General features: G+C 46.1%; 1 protein-coding gene and 1 long non-coding RNA gene across 5 annotated transcripts; one reads left to right on the top strand and one right to left on the bottom strand.

Annotated features, from left to right (window-relative positions):
• Positions 1-5,641: 5,641 nt before the first annotated feature.
• On the bottom strand, positions 5,642-12,410 carry LOC146375484 (uncharacterized). 4 transcript variants are annotated; one of them, XM_084948025.1, is made up of 3 exons: positions 12,291-12,410; positions 8,934-9,569; positions 5,642-8,851 (listed from the first exon to the last, which is right to left on the bottom strand). In XM_084948025.1, the coding sequence occupies exons 2-3, from the start codon at positions 9,509-9,511 to the stop codon at positions 8,008-8,010; spliced, it is 1,422 nt and encodes a 473-aa protein (XP_084804151.1). In that variant the 5' UTR covers positions 9,512-9,569; positions 12,291-12,410; the 3' UTR covers positions 5,642-8,007. The 4 variants fall into 4 exon arrangements, with proteins under 4 accessions (XP_084804151.1, XP_084804152.1, XP_084804154.1 ...); XM_084948026.1 differs by lacking the exon at positions 12,291-12,410 and adding an exon at positions 11,278-11,488; XM_084948028.1 differs by lacking the exon at positions 12,291-12,410 and adding an exon at positions 11,114-11,264.
• A 45-nt stretch (positions 12,411-12,455) lies between these two features.
• LOC146375483 (uncharacterized) lies at positions 12,456-20,901 on the top strand. Its single transcript, XR_014801914.1, has 2 exons — positions 12,456-12,589; positions 14,912-20,901. It is a non-coding gene; the product is annotated as an uncharacterized LOC146375483 (long non-coding RNA).
• The last annotated feature ends 64 nt before the right edge of the window (positions 20,902-20,965 follow it).

The raw sequence follows: 20,965 nt of genomic DNA, 5'->3' as shown, positions 1-20,965 counted from the left end.
GCTGTGTGAAAATCCCGGAGGAACCCACCCGATGGATTAATAAAGTTTTATTTAATCTAATAATCTAATAACTTTGATCTCAGCCAAACCGATTTACTCCGGAACAAATAAAACACTGAAAAAAGGCAAACAATAATATTTTTAAGTTATCCGAGTGACTTATATATCATGTTTAACCTGAGTAGCAAAAGAGCGGGGGTCTGAAAACGATGAAGCCGCGAGTCCGCTGCTCTAAAAAAGTAAAAGGGTGTTAAACAAATACTCGAGTAATGTACCGATAGCTGAAAAGTCTACCTAAGTACAGTAACTGCCAACTCTGGCCATTACAATTTTCTAATTTAGTGAATATCAGATCTTAAAAGAGTTAACCTCCTACTGAAAACAGTGCAACAGTTTCAACTAAACATAACATGCTCAAGCACTAAATCTAGACGCGACTCCTCTGGTGGAAATCAAAATCAGTGATGCAAGTTTGTCTTTTCTTTGTTCCTTAAGTGAGTTTTGTTATTGTTTGATTCACCTGGGAGACAGTTTAGTCAAAAATCATAACCAGGTCATTTAGTGAATGAAGCCACACTTTCTCATACAGATAATCCTACAAGGATTCATTTTTCTGTGGAAAGAACAACAAAAACAAATGCCTAAAAACTGTTAACACATGACCTATTGAACCTGCCAGACTGTTTCATGTTGTAACCTCACAGAGTCCTGCAAGATCGAGGAACTGAAACCGCGACTGTGCCTGCCAGTTCCTGTCATCTCACAAGAAAGAGGACTGAAAATGAGGAAGTCACATGACCATTGCTTCTATGTGTCCTAATATGAGCTGTGTCCCAAAACGTAGGCTTCATCCTTCGGAGGACCTGGCATTCGCGGTCTACGTGGGCCAGGTCCTTTGAAGACCGAGAAGGCCGGAAGTGCGAGGCTGTGAAATGGGACGGTCTAACCTTCAGATCTGCGTCACTGCTGTCTCGGTGGAGTTTAATGAACTCAGCCGTCTGCTCCTTGCTATCTAAAATATAACAGGACACTGGCGTAAATTCTCAACCGTCTCACACTTCTGTTTAATCAGTTTTCTGTTTAACGTTTATTCAGCTGTGTGAAAATCCCGGAGGAACCCACCCGATGGATTAATAAAGGTTTATTTCATTTAATCTAAGCTAATAACTTAAATCTCAGCCAAACCGATTTACTCCGGAACAAATAAAACACCAAAAAAAAAAGCCAAACAATTACATTTTTAAGTTATCCGAGTGACGTATATATCATGTTTAACCTGAGTAGCGAAAGACAGCGGGATTCTGAAAATGATGAAGCGGGAGTCCACTGCTCTCGCCGGCTTGAGTGACCATTGAAACCCCGGCTTGCTATCGAGCGGGTGGGCAACAGACGTCTCCGAAAACGTCGGCACACTTTTGCAAATATGCGATGTCTTGATAAACCGAGCAGATATTTGAAGTTTACACAGCTACATTCTCGCCTGAAAATATGTTAAAAGTTTATTTTGTGGCCATCTCGGTCTTCAAAGGACCCGGCCCACGTAGACCGCGAAGGCCGGGTCCTCAGGAGGATGCAGCCGACGTTTTGGGACACAGCTTACGACTGTCAAAGTAAAACAGGAAACCTAACACAGAGATAAGGACTGTCAAAGTAAAACAGGAAACCCAACACAGAGATGCGGACTTGACACTGAGACAGAGAGACATGACTGAGGGAGGGAGTAGCACCGATCTGTCACCTTAAGAAGTGACAGGAACGCAGAGATAATGAGCAGCATGTGAACAGATTACGAGCAGGTGCGTGGGCCAAAGGCAGGAATCCATAACGAGTTCCACCCAGGCAGAGAGGAGCGCCAACTCCCACGGTTGTGTCTGAAGATTGCTTACAAGGACTCTCTGTCAGGTTTACCGACAGGCAGAAAAACAGGACTCAGTCACAAAGACAGTGAGTTTATTTACAGGTGAGTAAGACGCAATAATAGTACCCAAACATGATGTCCACAGCAGTGTTAATCCCAGCTCCCGGTGCAGCAATCCAACACCCAGCCTCTCTCCACAGCGTCTCCCGAAATGTTTCCAAAACTGCTCCACAGGTTTCCTGGACAGAAAGGCGAACACGGGCAAGTATCCTCCAAAAACTAAACTGTCTTTAAGTCACAGCCCGGAGACCATCCTGGTCTGTTTACACCACAGGTGTCAAACTCCAGGCCTCGAGGGCCGGTGTCCTGCAGGTTTCAGATGTGTCCTTGATCCAACACAGCTGATTTAAATGGCTAAATGACCTCCTCAACATGTCTTGCAGTTCTCCAGAGGCCTGCTAATGAACTAATCATTTGATTCAGGTGTGCTGACCCAGGGTGTTATCTAAAACGTGCAGGACACCGGCCCTCGAGGCCTGGAGCTCGATACCCCTGGTATACACAGAGCGGTGCAACACCAAAGCCAGGAAGATCCCTCCCAGCCCGACAATAGACTCTTCTCACTGTTGGGGTCACGGAAGCGCCTCCGCTCCCTAAAGGCCGACACAGAGACATCGAGGAGGAGCTTCTCCCCCAGGCTTTAGGGCCCTGAACCAGGCGTAGGACTGGACTCTCTACACACCACCTCACATGAATTTAATAACAAAATAAAGCACTTCAATAATGCACCCGCAACTGTTTTCAACTGTTTGCTGTCAAAGCAGCACATCTTTTTAATTTTAGGTTCTTCTTGTATTTTTAACGGTCAGAATTGCACAGCAATAAGCATTTCACTGCATGTCGTACTGTGTGTGATTGTTTATGTGACAAATGAAATGTGACATAGACAGAGGAGGGAGGGGTAGAAATGGCAGGTCAGAGGGACCACGACTTCTCACAGGCTGCTCAGCAGATCCAGCTGCAGAGCGAAGACCACACGCAGTGTTTTAATGTAACTATGAATCTCCTAAGTACAAATATTACAACCTTCCTACAAGGTGACCAGTTGGACCCTCACAAACCTCTCCATTGCTTATTGGACTAGAATAACACAGAGTAGCTGAAACTGGCTGCAAACCTGTTGTGCCTCCTACATGGCAGTTGTTTTGGGATCTGTGACGGATACCTTGCCTCTCTGCCAAACAAGAACATTTACGAAGTGTCATGTCTTAGTGCGGAGGTCAAACACGGTGGGGCCAACAACAGTGGTTGAATATGCATTAGACAAATATCTGAAATATGCTGTTTTGTGAAGTAATCACAAAACTCAATACAAATGGCAGTACTGTACCTCTGGACTGTGTGGTTTAATTTTCCGACCAGGCCATTTGTTTCGGGATAAGAGGGTGAGGTGTCAGAAACTGCCTCCAAAACCAGCTCGCCTGACGGTAAAGAGGTGCCACGTCACGTCTGCAGGTGATCAAACATCTGCCAGAATAAACACGACCTTCACAGACACCAGGACACTCGGACTGGCTGCTCACCTGCACATCACCTTCCTGCTTCAGCTTCTTGCTGTTGTCTGAAAGCAGTTTGAGATCATCTCCTTTGGTTTCCTCTGACACAAACATCTATTTTTTTATAGTTTTAAATATTTAAACATTTTTATTTTTCTATATTTTCATTTTTAAAGTGTACCTGAGCAGCTGCAGTTGCACAGTCTGACCACTGGAGAGCTCTGCTCTCTTCCTCTTGTGTTCACTGTGAGCAGCTCAAAGTCCTGCTGGATGTCTACTGCCCTGCAGTGGCCGCTTCATTTGAACATCTGGATCAGGTTTAATAAACTAAGAACTTCCAGAAATGCCAAGGAGAGCTCGGTGGGCTCTGAGCATGCTCACAGTGAGTTTTCAGTGATTCACCATGGCAACAGGTAAACACAGAGCAGAACGCCCATTTTAATCCGGAGGAACGTGACTGTGAGTCATCTCGCTCCCTCATAATGCAGAATAAACCGACCTGCAGCTGGTGGAGTCGTGACAGAGCTTAGATCACGCACGTTATTGATTTACAATTACAAGGTCAGCCTGAACAGAAACCTGAGAAACCTGAGTGAGATGGTCTGCTGGGGGGAGGTACTCCTCGCCAACTTGGAGTAGGTGTCTCCTCTGAGAGGAGCTCGAGCTGCTGAAGCCGAGGCAGGTGTGAGCACGTCTGATGTTGAAGGTGAGCTGCCCAGACCATTACGAAGGTCACCGCAGGTGACAGGAAGTGTTTCTCAGCTTTGATGCAGAGGTGGAGTCTGCCGGGTTACACCCACACCTGCTTCTCCATCAGACTCAGGAGAAGTTCAGGGACAATCCGAGCGTTTCCAGCACGAAGGAGCTCCACGACGCTCTGAAATCGTCACACCAACATCTGGATCCACAACCAGCAACTCCTGGATCTTTCTTTAAGAGTAGGCCGGACCCTAATTTACAGCTGGGTTCAAATATGTCGGTTTTATTTTAGGTCTCGTCTAAACCTGAGAAGCACATGAAGCTAGTACACATTCACTCTCAGAGACGCGAAGCGCTCCCAGAAATCAAATATCAATAATAAATACATATGATTATTATTATAAACAGTGATGATGATGACATACATAACCAGGTTTCTGGTGCAGCACAGCTACGTGCACACTCACTAAAGGTGGTAACTGTAAATAACCAGCCCCCCAGGTGCTCGCTGACCTTGCACATCCTTGTGAAGGACGGTATATATCTCTTATTAAGTTTTACAGACATCCCAGTTCCTGTACACGACCCTGTCACAGCCATCATCCTGCTTGTTTTATTTAAATCAATTCACTCACTGTATATAATGTTCTCTCTCCTTCTGCACAGTCGAGGAGCGTGTCAGGACACCTTTATAAAATAAAAGATCTTGAATCTTGAACAAATACCTTCACACTGAACACGCTGCAAACACGATACTCTGGACTTTTTATATCGAGCTTGTGGTGCAGCGTACACACAAAGCAAATACGTTTCTGTGAACGCGTCCTCCAAAAACACGAAGCAATGACGAGCTGTCCCGATGAATCCCGCGGAGTCTGCGGAGCAGGCAGTGGGATTTCCAGGTTCCATTGCGACATTGAAGCTTTCGTCTGTGTTTTGGGAAGTCAGCGCGATCAGAGCCGACTGACCCAGCTGCAAGTATTTTACCATTTCAATCTCATTGGATATTCAGTTCTGGATATTCAGTTGGTGCCAAATGCAGCAATCTGACTGGCCAGATGTTTTTGTATACTTGTTTTGGGTCTGAATAAACTGATCGAGAGCAGACAGAAATGATTAACACCGCACACCCGTCCTGTCACTGTGTGACGAGCGTCAGACCGAAGCAGAACATGGGGAACGCTCACCCGACGAGCTCTGATGATGTCACCGAGCCGTTGTTCCAGGTGTTCATGAAGAAGATCCAGATCAGCAGGTGAAAGGTCAGACCTTCAGGAAGTCCTCTCCTCTTCTAGTGTTGACATCAGATCAGTGATTGCCGACTGTTGCGTTGGCTGCAGCTCGGGTGGTGGAGCAGGTCACCTGCTAAGTGGAAGGTTGGTGGTTTGATCCCCACCTGCACGCTGGTGTGAATGAGCGAGTGCTCAGCGCTATAGAACAGCCGGTCAGTTTACCAAAGCTTTATCCTGATGAGCCGTGGTTACCATGGTAACGGTGACAGGTGAGTTTATTTAAACACTCAGGAAGGTTCTTTCAAAGGTTTATTACAAAACGCAAGACAAACATGTCAACTGGTTTATTCTATCAGCAAACACGACACAATGAACGACCTATCAGCAGGCGGCGCTGCAAACCCAACAAACCAACACAACATGGATCTAAGAGCACCGCGGACAGAGGAAAACGGCGGCTTCAAGGCCCAAAACAAACCAGAACATGGAGGCGGACGGGGCGGGGGAGGAGCCTTGTTTTCTACAGAACGCCACCGCCGCCTGCACACACTCATAAATAGATCAGAATTAAATTAAATCCAATCGATTCAAACAGTAAAAGTCTCAAAGTGTCAATAAGCAGGAAACAGAATGTGTGTGTGTGTGTGTGTGTGTGTGGGGGGGGGGGGGGGGGGGGGGGGGGTCAGGCGCACTCCACAGGCTTTTATTTTGGAGAGTCCATCAGAATCCTGATGAATAAAACAAACATCTGCAGGATTTTTTTTTTTTTTTTTAACATCTTAGATCGATCAGTCCGATCAGTCCCACTGATCACCGAGTCTCAGATTAACCAATAAGTTTGGGAATTTTCTTTACACTCAAACCCTTTTTCCTTTTCCTAATCAGACCAATCCGTCTACTTCCGATCAGACCGGATGCTCTGATCAGTCCACCTCAGATCGGACTGATCTGATCAATGAACCACATCTGTAAGACGTCAACTCAAGTCCAAAATCAGAAATACAAACCAGCCCAACCGGACGTCTCCTCCGATTGGTCGCAGGGACTCTCCTCCGGCTGAGCGAACCAGATTTGACCAGCAGCTTCAGACCGTCAGTGACACTAAACCAGATGGTTGTTTCAGATACTCTGAGCAGATCAAAGACTGATCGGATTGATCAGTTCGAGCGCCGACCAACAAAAACTCTCAACCTTCACATTCGTTCATTATTCTTCCATATCTGAATTTTAGTTTTTGGATTTTGCCTCTGCACACCTGAGATCAGCAGAGGTCACCTGACCATCAGCCTCAGAGTTCAGGTGACCTGCTCCGAGCACGCTCTGGCGGCCAAAACGCTTCGTGTTCAGACGTGGTTCCGATCTTCAGGCGCTCTGGGCAGAGCTGAAACCTGAGATCTGATCTTTGACGTCTGCGCAAGGTTAAGAATAGTTTCTCTGCTTCCAATCAACTGCTCTCAATCTGTGAGTTCGGGTCGGGAATTTGGACAGGTCCGTCTGAGTGCGCAGGTCTGATTTTACTTGAAGCATCTTGGAGGATCACCATCTGCGTTTATGTGTCACTGACTTCCTGAAAACAGCTGACTGGGTGAAAGTCAGGAACAAACCAAACTGATTTGGAGACTTTTACTTTGAAAACCATTTCCTGGTGTTGATGACGAAGATGAAGCTACAGGATAGCGATGGGCAGGGCTACTTCAAATTGTTTGTGGTAAAGTTTAAATATGGGTTCTATATTACATCAAATTCACAAATAAGTAGAACAGTTTGACCTTCGACCTCCGACACCAGCAAACATGACTGACCAGTTGGGGGTCACATGCTAAAATGAAAAAAAAAAAAAAGTGTGGAAGGTGAAACGCAGCAGACCAATCAGAATGCAGCGCTAGGAAGAACCTCAGCCAATCAGGTTACTCAAAGGGGATTGGGTGGGGCTGTCTGACAGTAAGGGAACAACGATGGAGATGAACAGAGGCAGAAAATGCATCAGAGGAGACGCAGGAAGTGAGCGAGGAGTTGATTACCGATTAATCCAAGCTCCAATATTATGATCGGAAGAGAAAAATAATCATTGATTATTCAATCGGCTTAAGATCAATTTAGAAAACTTCTGATCGGACGAACCACCTTCACTGATCAACAATCTGTTTGTTGGCCGTGTGTGGAGATCAAAGGTGGTGAATACAGTCTGATGGACGATCAAAACAACCGATCGGCTCTGATTGATCGGAATGATTGATCACTAACAGTTTGGAAATTGAACCTGCAGGTATGATTACGTCAGGACTCCCATGCTGCTCTGCATGACTCTAGCCTCTCTGCTCCAGGTGGCCTATGGGAAACAGGACTGTGGAGTAAGCAGGATGAAAAGTCTGCTTGACTGCGGACAGACAGGTGCAGGGGGCGGGGCAGGTGAATCTAATCCATTTGTAAGAGCATTTAGCTAACGGTCAGTTTTGACCATATATGGATATGTGTGCCGGCGGAGGGCCTCCCACCGTGCGGCCACAAGTGGATATCCTGCTGCTATCTACACCAGAGAAGAACCAACAGTTCGTGAAACCCAGACAACCAGAATCTGTCCCAACGGGTCCAGAACTGGAGGAGAACTGGTCCAGAACGCTTCCAATCAGAACCTTCCAGAACTGGTCCCGGACCGACACCTTCACTCTGAGTCGGATTCGAGCGGCGCCGTCTCATCCAGTACGGGCCTCTTCCGGCGCTTGGCAGCGGCAGCGCGGGCACGCTGCTCTTCCTCCATGTGGGCCTTCTTGTGGCGCGAGAAGCTGGATGAGTGCATGAAGGTCTTGTTGCACGCTGCGCATGTGTACGTCTTGTTCTTGGCGGGGAGCCCAGCCTTCGGGTGCTGCTGAAGCTTCCCGCGCCCGTCGCCGTCAGCCGCCCGGTGGGTCAGTTGGTGTCGTGCCAGGCTGGAGGCGTGGCTGAACTGCTTCCCGCACTGGCCACAGACATGGCGCCCTCCGCCTGGGGCGTCCTCATCCTCGGAAGAGGTCTGGCCCCGCTTGGCGGCCCGTCCGGCCCGGCGGCGGCGGTTCTTCTTGCACAGTGTGTAGAAGTTGGGTTTGTCGCGGGAGCAGAGCTTGAGGCGGATCTTAAGGTCGGACGAGGTCTCGACGAGGTTCTCCTTGCCCGGCGTGTAGTTGTCCAGCAGCTCCTTCACGTGCGTCACCTGATGCTTCGACAGCTGCGTGGACGTCCGGAACGTCATGTCACACTGTGGGCAGGCGTAGAACTTATCTCCACCCTGGATGACGGCAGTCGCCACGTGCTGCTGCCGCTTGGTCTTCCGGTTCTTGGCACCGGCCTTCAGCGAGTGCCGCAGGGCTGCCACATTTGCACCAATGGCGGCGTCCTTTGGGATGCCTTTGCCCTTCTTGTGGATGAGGCGGTGGCGAGACAGGCTGGAACTGTGGTTGAACTCCTTTCCACAGATGTTGCAGGGGTGGATCCTCCGCTTCCCGTGCAGCCGCAGGTGGCTGCCCAGCATCCTGTCAGAGAACGGAAAACAGGAAGTGACATCACACAAGAGAACAGGAAAACACGTCAAGCTCGGAGAGACTGGAGACAAACCTGCTTCCTTTGAAGCTCATGCCGCAGTGGGGGCAGGTGTAGCGTGCGTCCTGGTGCGTCGGCTCCAGTGCTCGCTTGGCGAGGGGTGCGGCTCCCGAGCTCTTGCCCGTGTGCGTCTGCTGGTGGCGATACAGGCTGGAGGCGTGGCTGTAGCACTTCCCACAGTAGCTGCAGCGGAACTGCCGCTCATCGGGCTCATAGTTGTCCTGGTCCGAATCGGCCTCGCCATCCAACTGGCTGCTGCCCGCCTCCACCAGTACCTCGTGCTCCTCCACACCCTCGTCCTCCTCGTCAGAGTCCGTCTTTATTTCCACGCTCTGCTCCGTCACCTCGCAAGGGTACACCTCCTCATACGGGGCGAAAAACGCCTCATCCGCCTCGATCTTCAGCTGGTCGGCGGTCAGGTCCGACGGGTCGTCCGAGTCCTTCTTCACGCAGGAAATGGTGAACTTGGAGCCAACCTCTGCCCACTTCACTACGTACTCGATGGGCTGCGTGTCCAACTCCACCGTAATGAAGTCAGCACCCAGGGCGTCAGGCTCCGACACTGCCAGCTCCGCCTCCGAGTCCTCCATCATGAACAAGCGAACCCGGAGCGAAGAGGTGAAGAAGAACTTCTGAGGAGCAGCTGCAGATCTGAAAGGGGCAGGGAAAATGGATTAGTGAAGCTGCCAAGTGATTGGTTAAATAAACACCTGAGTGAGACGACCTGACTATCGCCACACTTAGTTTATGAGATTAATTTGGTTTAAATGTTTTTATTATGTGTAACACATTTATTTATACATTACATCTTATGTGTAATGTATAAATAAATGTATTCATTTATCTTGTATTTATTATTTTATTTCTCTTCGAGGCCTCAAGGGGGCAGTAAAACAGCAAGGCGCCACGTTCACATCACTGAAACTAGAAAAGCGAGCTGCTGACTGGGAGATGGTGGACGTAAGGAGTGTGGACTGGAAGTCAGAAGCTGCACGCGAAGCAGGAATCTGCAAACATGGAGCTGAACGCATAAATTATCCACGAAAATAAGGCACGGTGTTAACTCTGCACATCTGTGCAGGTACAGATCGGCTCTCCAACAGCATTCACATTGAAGCTAAACCACAGCCCACCAATGAGAACTTCCACCAATCAGATCACTCAGAGAGCGGTCAGTCACATCTGACAGAAACAACAAGAAACAGGAAGAGATTCAAAGGAGTCGATTATCGATGAATGGATGCGCCAGTGATCAATAACATGGACACCAGACGATTGAGTAAAAACCACCAAACGCGCTAAACCAAGAAACAAGTCATCACTTCCTGTTCCCTCATCCTAAGGTCAGGTTCTCGTGTTCTTCTTCTTCAGCATAAAATCCTTTGTTAATGAGCGGCGTCACAGTGAGGTGACATTGGAAGACAAGCAGGAGTTACGCCAGAGCTGCACAGATGTCATTGGACCTTAAATTAGCCAACTTTTAATTGGAATTGGAGTTTAGGATCCTAAAACCTGTACCTGCAGACCCAGGGAAGAGGGGGGGGCGGGGCTCAACAGGTGCGCCTCAGGTGTCTGTCACCTCCGCGCACGCACGCACACAGTGTGACGTCTTTTGTTCCTAATTTGACTTTCAGCCTAACGACAGATAGGGTTAGCCCTTCGTGACGTTACTGTAAATAACAAATGACCTCTGAACCTGCCTCGGCATCCTAAACTCCAGCCTGGGAGTGTCAGTGGGTCACGTGGCCACCGCCGGTTTGACCTGACAACTCAAACCCGGCGGCCGTTCCGCTTTAACGCGGAATTCCGCCGCGCCGAACTCCGTTCACAATTCCGCGGTTTTAAGGTCGCGCAGCGCGCCGCGACCTGAGCAAAGGCGCCAGGCGGATTTTTCCACCGAAAACGCTTCTTCAATCAACGAAACATCGATTATACGTCGAATAAAACCGTTAACGTTTCTTTCACATTACATATGAGCAGACATATGAGCCATTTTCAGCAATCCCAGCGGTTATTTCCCAGTAGCAGCCCGCGGAGGGCGGCTGCCAGCAGGGCATCCATTATTAAAGACACCCGGTTCATCAGCACTTACAGCTTATTGTTCAGTTATCCAAATGCCGAATTTTATCAAACACCGACTAAAATGCAGAAAAATCTTTAAGTGATAAAAAAAAAACATTTTCTCTACGTCGCACCTCGAGTGGTTGAAAAATCGACGGTTTTCTGAGTGGAGTTCCGGTTCGGTCAGGCTCGCTGTCACTGATGAGGAAGCAGGAGGATTTTCTCCGCTGTCAAAATAAGAGAGCGGGATAAACGACGCGGAGCCGCCGGTAAAAGGGACCGGAATCCGGTAACTCACCGAGCTTTGGCTGCAGGAGAGCGACGTTAAACGTCGGAATCACCGGGGGAAACGGCCACAATAAACAGGAAGCAGCCTCCGAGCTCACAGAGCATTGTGGGAAAGGATTAAATGGTTGGAAGAAACGGAAGTACGGCGGATTGTCCTTCAAAATAAGAGCGTAGTGAAACAAAGCCAAATAATAAAAACACCAAAAAATCATAAAAACAATTACAAAATTAAAATAAACATAAATAACACGAATAAAATTATAAGGTATAATGTAATATAAGATATAAAAAATAAAATGTTAAATACAACAAAAAACAACATAATTTTCAATATAAAATTCTAAGCTGAGAAGTTAATAAGGCCTGTAAGTCATGATTCTGAAAAACCTTAAAGCTACAGATAAAACATAAAGTCCAGCAATAATAGGAGTTATTAATAACACAAAATTTCATTTTTTTTAAAAAGATCTCTGAACAATTTTATTTTGAAAATTCCAAACTAAACCGGCTTCATGATTATTGTATTTTGACATATTTTAGTCACAAATAACCTGAAAATATATGATAATGATAACAATAATAATAATAATAATTATTATTATTGCTGTTATGTTCTGTCAGAAGCTGCTGATCAATTAGTGATCAATCACACTGATCAACCGCTGCAGCATCTGTGACCTCAGGCCTGCATTATCATCTTCAGAATTACGTTAAAATGATGACATCATCATCATCATCACCGTGAGGCAGGGGAGGATGAAGATAAGGTCCTGAGAAGGAGGAGGATGAAGGAGGGCTGAGAGCAGGAGAAGAGCCCGCGGTGCCACTCCTCTCCCCCCTCCTCCGCCTCCCGGACCCTCGGCCTCTCTCGGTCGGGGATTCGGGCCGTTTCCGGCCCGCGTGCCGCCGCCGGCCTCCCGCTGAGCCCCGGTTCATTTATGGACCGCCTGTGTGACAAACCGCGCGCGACGTGTCCGTGTTTTCCCGCCTTAGCTCGCGGTTCCGTTCGTCACAAGCACTTACGTGAGACACCGAAGCGGTGCTACTGCTCCCAGGTCGGTTCGGCTCGGTTCGGGTGTGAGTCGCTGCCGTGACCGCGCCTCTGTCACATCCAGCTGAGAGCGGCGGCGGCGCGGCGGCGGGGCGGAGCGTGCCCGGCCGCACTCAATGAGCGGCGGCGGCGCACAGGCGGCAGAGCCACAGCACACACTACGGCCTCTGATTGGTGGAGCTCCTGCGCAGCCTCTTTCTGATTGGACCGCGGAATGAAAGTCCACAAATGTCGCGAGATGTCGTAAAGCACTGAAAAGCCCGTTTGTGAGGTAAAAATTTCTTTATTTATTTATACTGAAATTTCAGTCGATCTCTGGTGAGCTCCAATGATCAATGAGTGTGAGTGCAGCAGGAAAAAAGGCCCTGCAGAACTCCGTGAGAAAATCCTCAGTTTTAGTGAATCTTCCTCGGATATCTGCTCCGCTGGATTGGAAATCAAAGCTGTACATGTGGACCATCTCTAGAGTCCCCCCCCCCTCGCAGCAGAACCAGGCCCAGAGTTTGCCCCCTGTTAAAAGGGAGTTTTTCTTTCCCGCTGTCGCCACAGTGCTTGCTAATAGGAGGGTTGTTTGGTTGTCGGGGTTATCTCTGTTTTCTCTGTATTATTGTAGGGGCTTTACCTTACAGTATAAAGCGCCTTGAGCCAACTGTTGTTATGATTTGGCGGTATGTAAATAAAAATGAATTCAGTTATAATTGAAGTTGAATAAAATCGGTCAGATTGTGAATGAATTCTGGTGTCAGATCCAGCTCACAGGTTCTTCCAGCTGAGATAAAAACAACCAGTGAAAAGGTTTTTATTTTGTTTTATTCTGTAAATGAGTGTTAGTGAGGCAGTCCATGCTTAACACCTTTTAAATTTTAACTGTCCTAACTTTAATTAAATGTCCATCAACCCATTATTATTTACACAAATAAAATAAAAAAGTAAGCACCCTAATCCAGTGGCTCTGCTGCAGGATCCAGAGTTACTCTGCAAATTTACCTCATGAGTTAAACTGCAGGTCTGAGGTCAGAGTCCCGCATGACCCTCAGGATCAGGGCGAGGGACACAGTGTGACATCACCAGAGGCAGGAATTAACAAATCACAAATACTTCATTTCAGTAATTAAGCAGAATTTGAAGTATTTTCATGGACTACAGGTGACTGCGGTACTTCAGGATCTAACTAGCGATACAGAAGACAAGCAGAGAGTGATGTTTTAAGTGTTGGGTAATTTTAAATGCAGCGTTTCTATCAGCTCAACAAACATCACCAAACACACAAACTGTGTGTGTGCGCAGTTTGTCTCACAGTGTGCTGCAGCTAAAGGTCCAGCTGCTGTATTTGACAGGGAGAGAAAAGACAGAGAGCTACGTTCACTCAGAGATGGAGACAGATAAGAAAGAAGGAGAGGAGAGGACAAAGAGAGCTTAGAGTTAAAGGAAGGATGCTCATTTAAAGCTTGCGTGGAAGTCCTCATGGTTTTAAATCTGTACGCGTCACATTATGTTTGTTCATAAAGCTGCTGCTAATCAAACTGAGGCAGACTGACTGTGTTATTTAAAGGCTGCAGGTTAGTGCAGGATAAACAGGTGAGTTTGCTGCACTGTGATGGGTTTAAAGTAAAGAACAGTGCGTGATGGTGCACAGTGGCTGTGGGTTCATGGTCACAGCTAGCTTACATCAAGTGTAGCAGAGAGTCACTGACTGAATTCCACCTTCATACCAACGGTACACGGTCTAGTAAGACAGTGTAAAGTTGTGTAAATCCACAAAGAGCAGCAGGTCAGCTGATCACAGCCTGTGCTGGGTCTCACATTAGAAGTTATAGTGATTTACTTTGCTCACACTGAGCCATTTAGGCTGAAATAAAGTATTGCCATAGATTGATATTACTTTATTATAGTAAAGTAGCACAAGGTTTAGTTAGTTTTGCTCAAAAATAGCTGTTAGAAACATCCTTCAGGGATCTCACTCTGACTCTGAGGACATTTCAGAGCTGGTACTTTTTAACTTTTACTTGAGTAAAGAAGTTGAATGAGTACTTCAGGTTTTACCAGAGTATCTTTAAAATTAGTATTGGTGTAACTGGGTCATAAATTACATATTGTTATAATTACACAAATTTTATTTGCCAGTTTATATCTGACTTTTAGGACCTTCAAGCCTGTAGTTATGTTCATTATCAGTTGGAGCCCCTCCTCATCCTTCTTCTTCTTCTTTGGTGCAACCCTATAAATACAGTGTACCCCTTTGGCCTATCTACAATTCCCCCATCGGAGAGGTTGATGTCATTTCTTTCCCAACACTGTATAACACACATATAATGTATATTTAGCCACACTGATGTTTCTGTTTTTAGTTCAGATATTGTCATCATTGTGGATGTTTTTGCTAGATGCTGTAAATGTAAATGTGTAGTACGTGTGTGCCACATATGTGTTATAGGCACCGTTAATGCTAGCATGAACAGATAATTCTTGCTAGCTTGGAAGTTGTGGTGGGTTGAGCTATCCCTCTTCCCTACTGTTTACATTTGTTTGTAAGAGCTGGAGTGGGCAAGTTAATGACTTGGTGGTCTTTGTTTCTTTTACTTTTCATCATCAGACACAACGCAGGAACACAACGGTTACATCAGTACTTCTGCTTAAGTACAGAGTCTGCTGTGACGTAAGACTCCAGGAAGTGAACACCTGCAGGGAGTAGGATGTTTGTATTGTGTTCTCTGAGCTCACGTGCTTTCTTCTGTTATTGGGCTGCACTTCCATTCTTCATACCTCAACTTTTTAAGTGGATCTATTTTGTTTTTTATTATTCTTATCACTTAGGACCCAAACTGAAACCACAATGTCAAAAACTGCTGAAAAAAGCCATGTTTGAAGACCATAGTTGTGACAGGTCAGGACTAAGCTCTCTTCGAACGGACAATGAAGAAGAATTCCCTCGTCTCTCGGTAGCTCCTTCCAAACCTCTGCTCTCCAAGAAGCCACTGCTAACCAGCATTAGTGCTAAAGCTAACAAGATCTTAAGTTCTGATGACGCGGTCTCAGTGCTAGCCAATCTAATAACTTCCTGGAGTGACACAGAGACAATGATGGTGTGCGTGCATGTAGAAATCACAGGTATTGTGTTGAGAAGAGGATTAAATCCAATGAGCATGTCACTGCCTGATGTGTGAATCATGTAACGGAGCTTGAGAGATATGGCCGCTGGTGGACCTTTCTGCTAGGACCTGCTGTTAGCTCGCCACAGTTTTCCGTTAGGTCATAGTACCTGGTAGTATGCACTTTTTCAGGACCTACCTAAGTGATCCAAGCGCGTACTAAAGTGTGACGTCATCAGACTGCATGCCACTGTTTGGCTGGTGGGTGGAGTCACTCGATGGGTCGTGCGGGACTTTCGTTCACGAAAATCAAAACCACCATTTTTGAAACCCAGCAGCAACAGAAAGGGCTAAAAAAGCAACGCTGTGGTCCCAAGAAGCGTGGGAAAAAGCCACAGATGGTATGGTGCTGAGTGTTTATTATTTTTTAGTTTTCCCAGGGATGTGTTTGTTCCTCTACTCCAGTTTGCAGTCCTCAAAAAATGCTCCCGTCCTGAGACCAAGTAAAAATGGTAGATTTCACTATATTTATATCTGGCACCAATTTTTCACACCAGCCTATTAATCAACCAAAGACCCAGACAGACTTTTAATTCATTTGAAAGCCTGATGCTTAGCCTCGTCCACCCCAGCTGTAAAACTCAGAAACCAGTCTTGTTATCATCTATTGTCCACCTGGGCCTTACACAGAGTTTCTGTCTGATTTCTCAGACTTTTTATCTGATTTAGTTCTGAGCTCAGATAAAATAATTATTGTGGGTGATTTTAACATCCATGTAGATGCTAAAAATAACAGCCTCAAAATGACATTTAACCTGTTATTAGACTCAATTGGCTTCTCTCAAAATGTTAAAGAACAGAGGTAATGCTGAAAAACTAGTTCATGCATTTATTACTTCCAGGCTGGACGACTGTAATTCATTATTATCAGGAAGTCCTAAAAACTCCCTGAAAAGCCTTCAGCTAATCTAAAATGCTGCAGCAAGAGTCCTGACAGGGACTAGAAAGAGAGAGCAGATTTCTCCTGTTTTGGCTTCCCTTCATTGGCTTCCTGTTAAATCCAGAATTCAAAATCCTGCTCCTCACATACAAGGTCTTTAATAATCAGGCCCCATCTTATCAGCCAAGATGGCGCCAGTGTTTTCGGCGAGCCGTCTCCTCGAGCTTTGTCTACTGTTTGCTATCCTATTTTCTCAGTGTTATCCTGACGCCTTTGCACTTCTTACCTATGATTGTCTAACTCTTTTGAATCTCCAGCCATTGACTCATCAAATGTCTGGTTTCAAGTGGCAACCAGGGAACTTTGTCTCGACTCAGACGGATATCTCTGATCATTTACGCCACTTTCCAGCTACCCTTCCACCTAGGAAACGCCAAAGGAGACGGGGTAAACGGGGCGGTATTCGTGTTCGCCTCAAGGCTTACTTACACTCACTTGATGCAAGCAGCTATCACGTATTTATAAATATCCTATCTTCTTTTCATGCTCTCTGGGGCTGCTTCTGCTATAGACTGCCCTGTCATTGCTGGATAAGTCCTGTTGGACACTATGCTCACCTAGACTCCCTGGCCGAGTGCCCACCTGTTCGGAGCTGGGTGCGGCTCTCCAGAGGTGGTGTGAACTACAACAATCTTCGCCTGCTGAGATCTGTTCCAGCTAGCAACAATCTGACTATACTCTGGATGGCTTTGCTAAATGTTAGATCGCTGGCAAACAAGACTTTTATTTTAAACGACTTTTTCCTCTCATCTGGGCTGGATTTTCTTTATTTGAAACCTGGCTTCGTCCTGAGGAATCTTCTGCTTTTTCAGAACTTCTTCCCCCAGGTTGTGCCTATGCTAGCTCCCCTAAGATCTCTGACAGAGGTGGAGGATTGTCTTCGATTTTTAAACACAAATTTTGATGCCGGGAACTACCACCCGTCTTTGACACCAGCTTCGAGGTGCAGCTACTGGAACTGAACTGTGCCCCCCCCCCAATTCTTTGTGCTGTGGTGTATCGACCCTCGAAATCTGTTAAGGATTCTATTTTTCAATTTGCTGACCTACTAGGGAGCTGGTTTTACGCTGCGACCGTGTTTTAATTGTTGGTGATTTTAATATACATGTCTGTTGTGAGGCAAGCACACTAACAAAGGATTTCCTTGCCCTTATTGACACTTTTAATCTTACGCAGTCGGTAAGTGAACCAACACATTTAAAAGGTCATTCGCTTGATCTAGTTTTGTCTTATGATCTGGATATTCGTATAACGGATATCAAGGACTCTGGGATTTCTGATCATTCTGTGGTTATGTTTAATGTTATGCTACCAATGGTATTAACGTAGTACTGAGACAGCTTTGTTAAGAGTTTTTAATGATCTCCTTTTATCCACTGATTCAGGTTGCTCTGTGGTTTTAGTCTTACTGGATCTGACCTCTGCGTTTGACACAGTAGATCATAACATGCTATTATCAAGGCATCAAGTAGTTGGTCTTAAGGGCACAGCCTTATCATGGTTTAAATCTTATCTTTCAGAGAGGTCATTCTCTATCACTATGGGGCAATACTCCGCCTCCTCTGCTCCCTTTCTCTGTGGTGTGTCCCAGGGGTCTGTTTTGGGCCCTATGTTATTCTCTCTGTACATGTTGCCCTTGGGATCTATTTTCCAAAGATATAATATTTCTTTCCATTGTTATGCTGATGACATTCAAATTTATTTTCCTTTGAGTTTGCATGTCACAGATCCATCGCATACATTCGTTAACTGTCTTCATGATGTGAGAACCTGGCTGTGGTGGGAATAAGGCATGGCGGGACCACAGATCATCATTTAGAGCGATTTTATTCAAATCACATCACACCACAACACACACCAACCCCTGAGTCCCCGTGTTTTTAACTCGGCGGGCGAGATTAAGGATGCCGTGCAGGTGCGTCCGCCCTCCCTGCATGGCACCTGCAGACCACGCCCCACCACACTGGCCATCTCAAAACTCTCTTACCTTGAATGACAGTAAAACTGAAGTTATTGTCTTTGACAGCCATATCCCTTTGAACCAACTAACTGTTACCCTTGGCCCACTTGCTAACTACCTCTCCCACATTGTAAGAGACCTTGGGGTACTCTTGGATAGCTCCTTCAAATTAGAGAAACAAGTATCTTCTGTGGTTAAATCCAGCTTCAATCAGATACGTCAAATTTCTAAAGCTAAGCCTTTTCTTTCCCCCAAGGACCTTGAAAAGCTTATTCATGCATTCATTATCTCTAGACTGGACTATTGTAACTCCCTTTATTTAGGCCTCCCTCACTCCTCTCTCTACCGGTTGCAATTAGTACAGAACGCTGCTGCATGCCTTTTATCGGGTGCCAGAATGCATGATCATATTACTCCAGTTTTAGCTAACTTACACTGGCTTCCTGTGAAATTTCACATTGATTTTATGATTTTATGAGGTTTCGTTCTAACTGAAGACGAACCAAAGACGAGGCTCATTAAACTTCTGTTTCAGTCATCAAGGATCTGTCAGTGAGAGGCTTCATTACTAATGCAGTACTAACCACAGGACAACTATATAAACCTTTTTTTGGCCCAGTTTCATATTCACAGACGTTTCCTCACTGTGATGATGAGATCCAGACCAACACTCATAAAGAGTTAGAACCTCATTGTTCTTCCTCTGTAGTTTCTATGTTTGCTGTCCTGCTGTCTTCACTTTATTCCTCCGTCTGTGTTCAGCTTCTGTATTTGACGTCATCTCTGTGCTGCTGACGTAGCTACTGCTTTTTGTGCTTTCTTCTTTTGTTCAATAAAGTTGTTTTTTTTGAAGCAGCTTCATCTAAAGTCCCTCCCCGTTTCTCAGATACTTCTGCGTCACTTCCTCTCCTCCTCACAGATGTGAGCAGAATAAAAATTTAAATAAAAAAACAAAAGCTAGAGGCACTTTGACCTGATGAAGCTAGATATCGGAACACCAGGGGGCGGTGTCTGCTCAGAGTTCAACAGAAGGAGAAAAATGACCTGCTGTTAGCTGATCCAAAGCAAGAGCTGTGATGAAGACATGAAGCTGACCATGGGAGGAGGTGGGACCAGTTCCTGGGACCACACTGGGACACAAACCCTGGAGCTTCAGGAGGAGCAGGAGGGAGTCTGCTTAGACTGATGGTTCTGTCTCCGTTTGCTCTTAAATAATCAGTGCTGTTATTGATCCATACCGATCGATCAGATGCATCTCTATATGTTCCCCCTCATCAAAACCAGCAGCATCATTTCCTGTCAGTGTGAACTTCCTGTCCTCTTTGGCCCCAGCTGATGCGGTTTTATGTTATTGATCTGTGATTAAAGCTCAGGTTTACTTTGAGCGTTTGCAGCTTCAGACTTTTAAAAACAATCTGAATTCATGTTGTCACACATAACAACCGTCATGCAGTTTTACTGCTTCAAGCTTTCATCATTTTTATGGATCAGCTCGTGAATTTCTCTGAAACTTTCATCATTCTAACTTGTGTAGCATTAATAGAGGTTTGTTGTTTTGAGAGAAACATCACACAAACAGCTGATCAAACCTATAAAAAAAACCCTGAAACAGGAAAGAGACAGAAAATAGAGAAAATAGAGAAGTGAAGCTGAAAAAAACCCCAAAATGTAAAAAAAAAAAAAGAAAAAAAAAGACGTGAGCTCAGAGAAACACAGCCAGTGTCTGGACTGAAAGACAGCACAGAGGCACTAATCATGGCAGCACAGGAACAAGGCCACCAGCTGCTGAGGTCAAGATGGGCCACGCCCCCTCGGGTGGTCGACAATGGCTGCTGATTGAATAACCCACCCCTGCTCATTCCGACCTCAGTGATGGGTTTTCCCGATAAGCCTGAAGGACACACAAACACAGCTGTATGGACTCAGCTGAAGGTCAAAGGTCACTGCGAAACACAGCTCAAATTTATTATCCAGTCAGTCTCCCCTCCCCCTGAGGTGTTTGTTTGTTCTGTTGCACACCTGCGCTCTGGACAGCAACGTGTTTCTGAACTCGAGCAGAACATTTAACAGCTGTTTGTACCAGAGAAAACTTTATTGAAACAAACGTGCTTGTGTGCTATTGCAAACATCGTTGAAGGTGGGAAACTCCTCTTAATCACTTCAATGTTGAAGGTTGGTGCTGCACCGCCCACAGCCCGCTGATAGCGATGTTAGAGGTCAATAGGACACGCGCCGCAGGGGTCACACATCCTCGGACTCAAAAACTTTATTAATTCGAGTCCCTGCTTCTCTGTCCCTTGTAGCCCCCAGTTTCAAGTGATGTCATCAGTCCCTATCAGCGTTCTCCTGATGAAGGGTGTGACCTCATCAGCAGCAGTAAACAGGAAGTTTATCATCAGCAACCAGCCTCATTTCCAACCCTTCCTTTCTGATTACTGCCTTTCTGTACGTTTGCTGTTTAGCTTCCTGTTAAATCATGTGACCCACCTGTGTGAAAGCTGCTGTTACTGTCAATAAAGTTCACTCATTTAAAAGCCTGGCTGACTGTGATGAGATAGTATCGATCTGCATTTGGATTGATTAATTCCCGGCAGCCTG

This window comes from Perissodus microlepis, chromosome 13 (assembly GCF_051167445.1).
Source record: "Perissodus microlepis isolate ML-2025 ecotype Zambia chromosome 13, ASM5116744v1, whole genome shotgun sequence".
NCBI lineage: Eukaryota > Metazoa > Chordata > Actinopteri > Cichliformes > Cichlidae > Perissodus > Perissodus microlepis.
The sequence above is the reverse complement of the archived record's forward strand: the minus strand, read 5'-3'. Positions and strand labels throughout refer to the sequence as shown.

Bases quoted from the DNA above. Each gene is read 5' to 3' on its own strand.
- LOC146375484 (XM_084948025.1), bottom strand. From the start codon at position 9,511: ATGATGGAGGACTCGGAGGCGGAGCTGGCAGTGTCGGAGCCTGACGCC. The intron at 8,852-8,933 runs GTTTGTCTCCAG...GTTCTCTGACAG, and splicing joins ATGAGCTTCAAAGGAAGCAG to GATGCTGGGCAGCCACCTGC.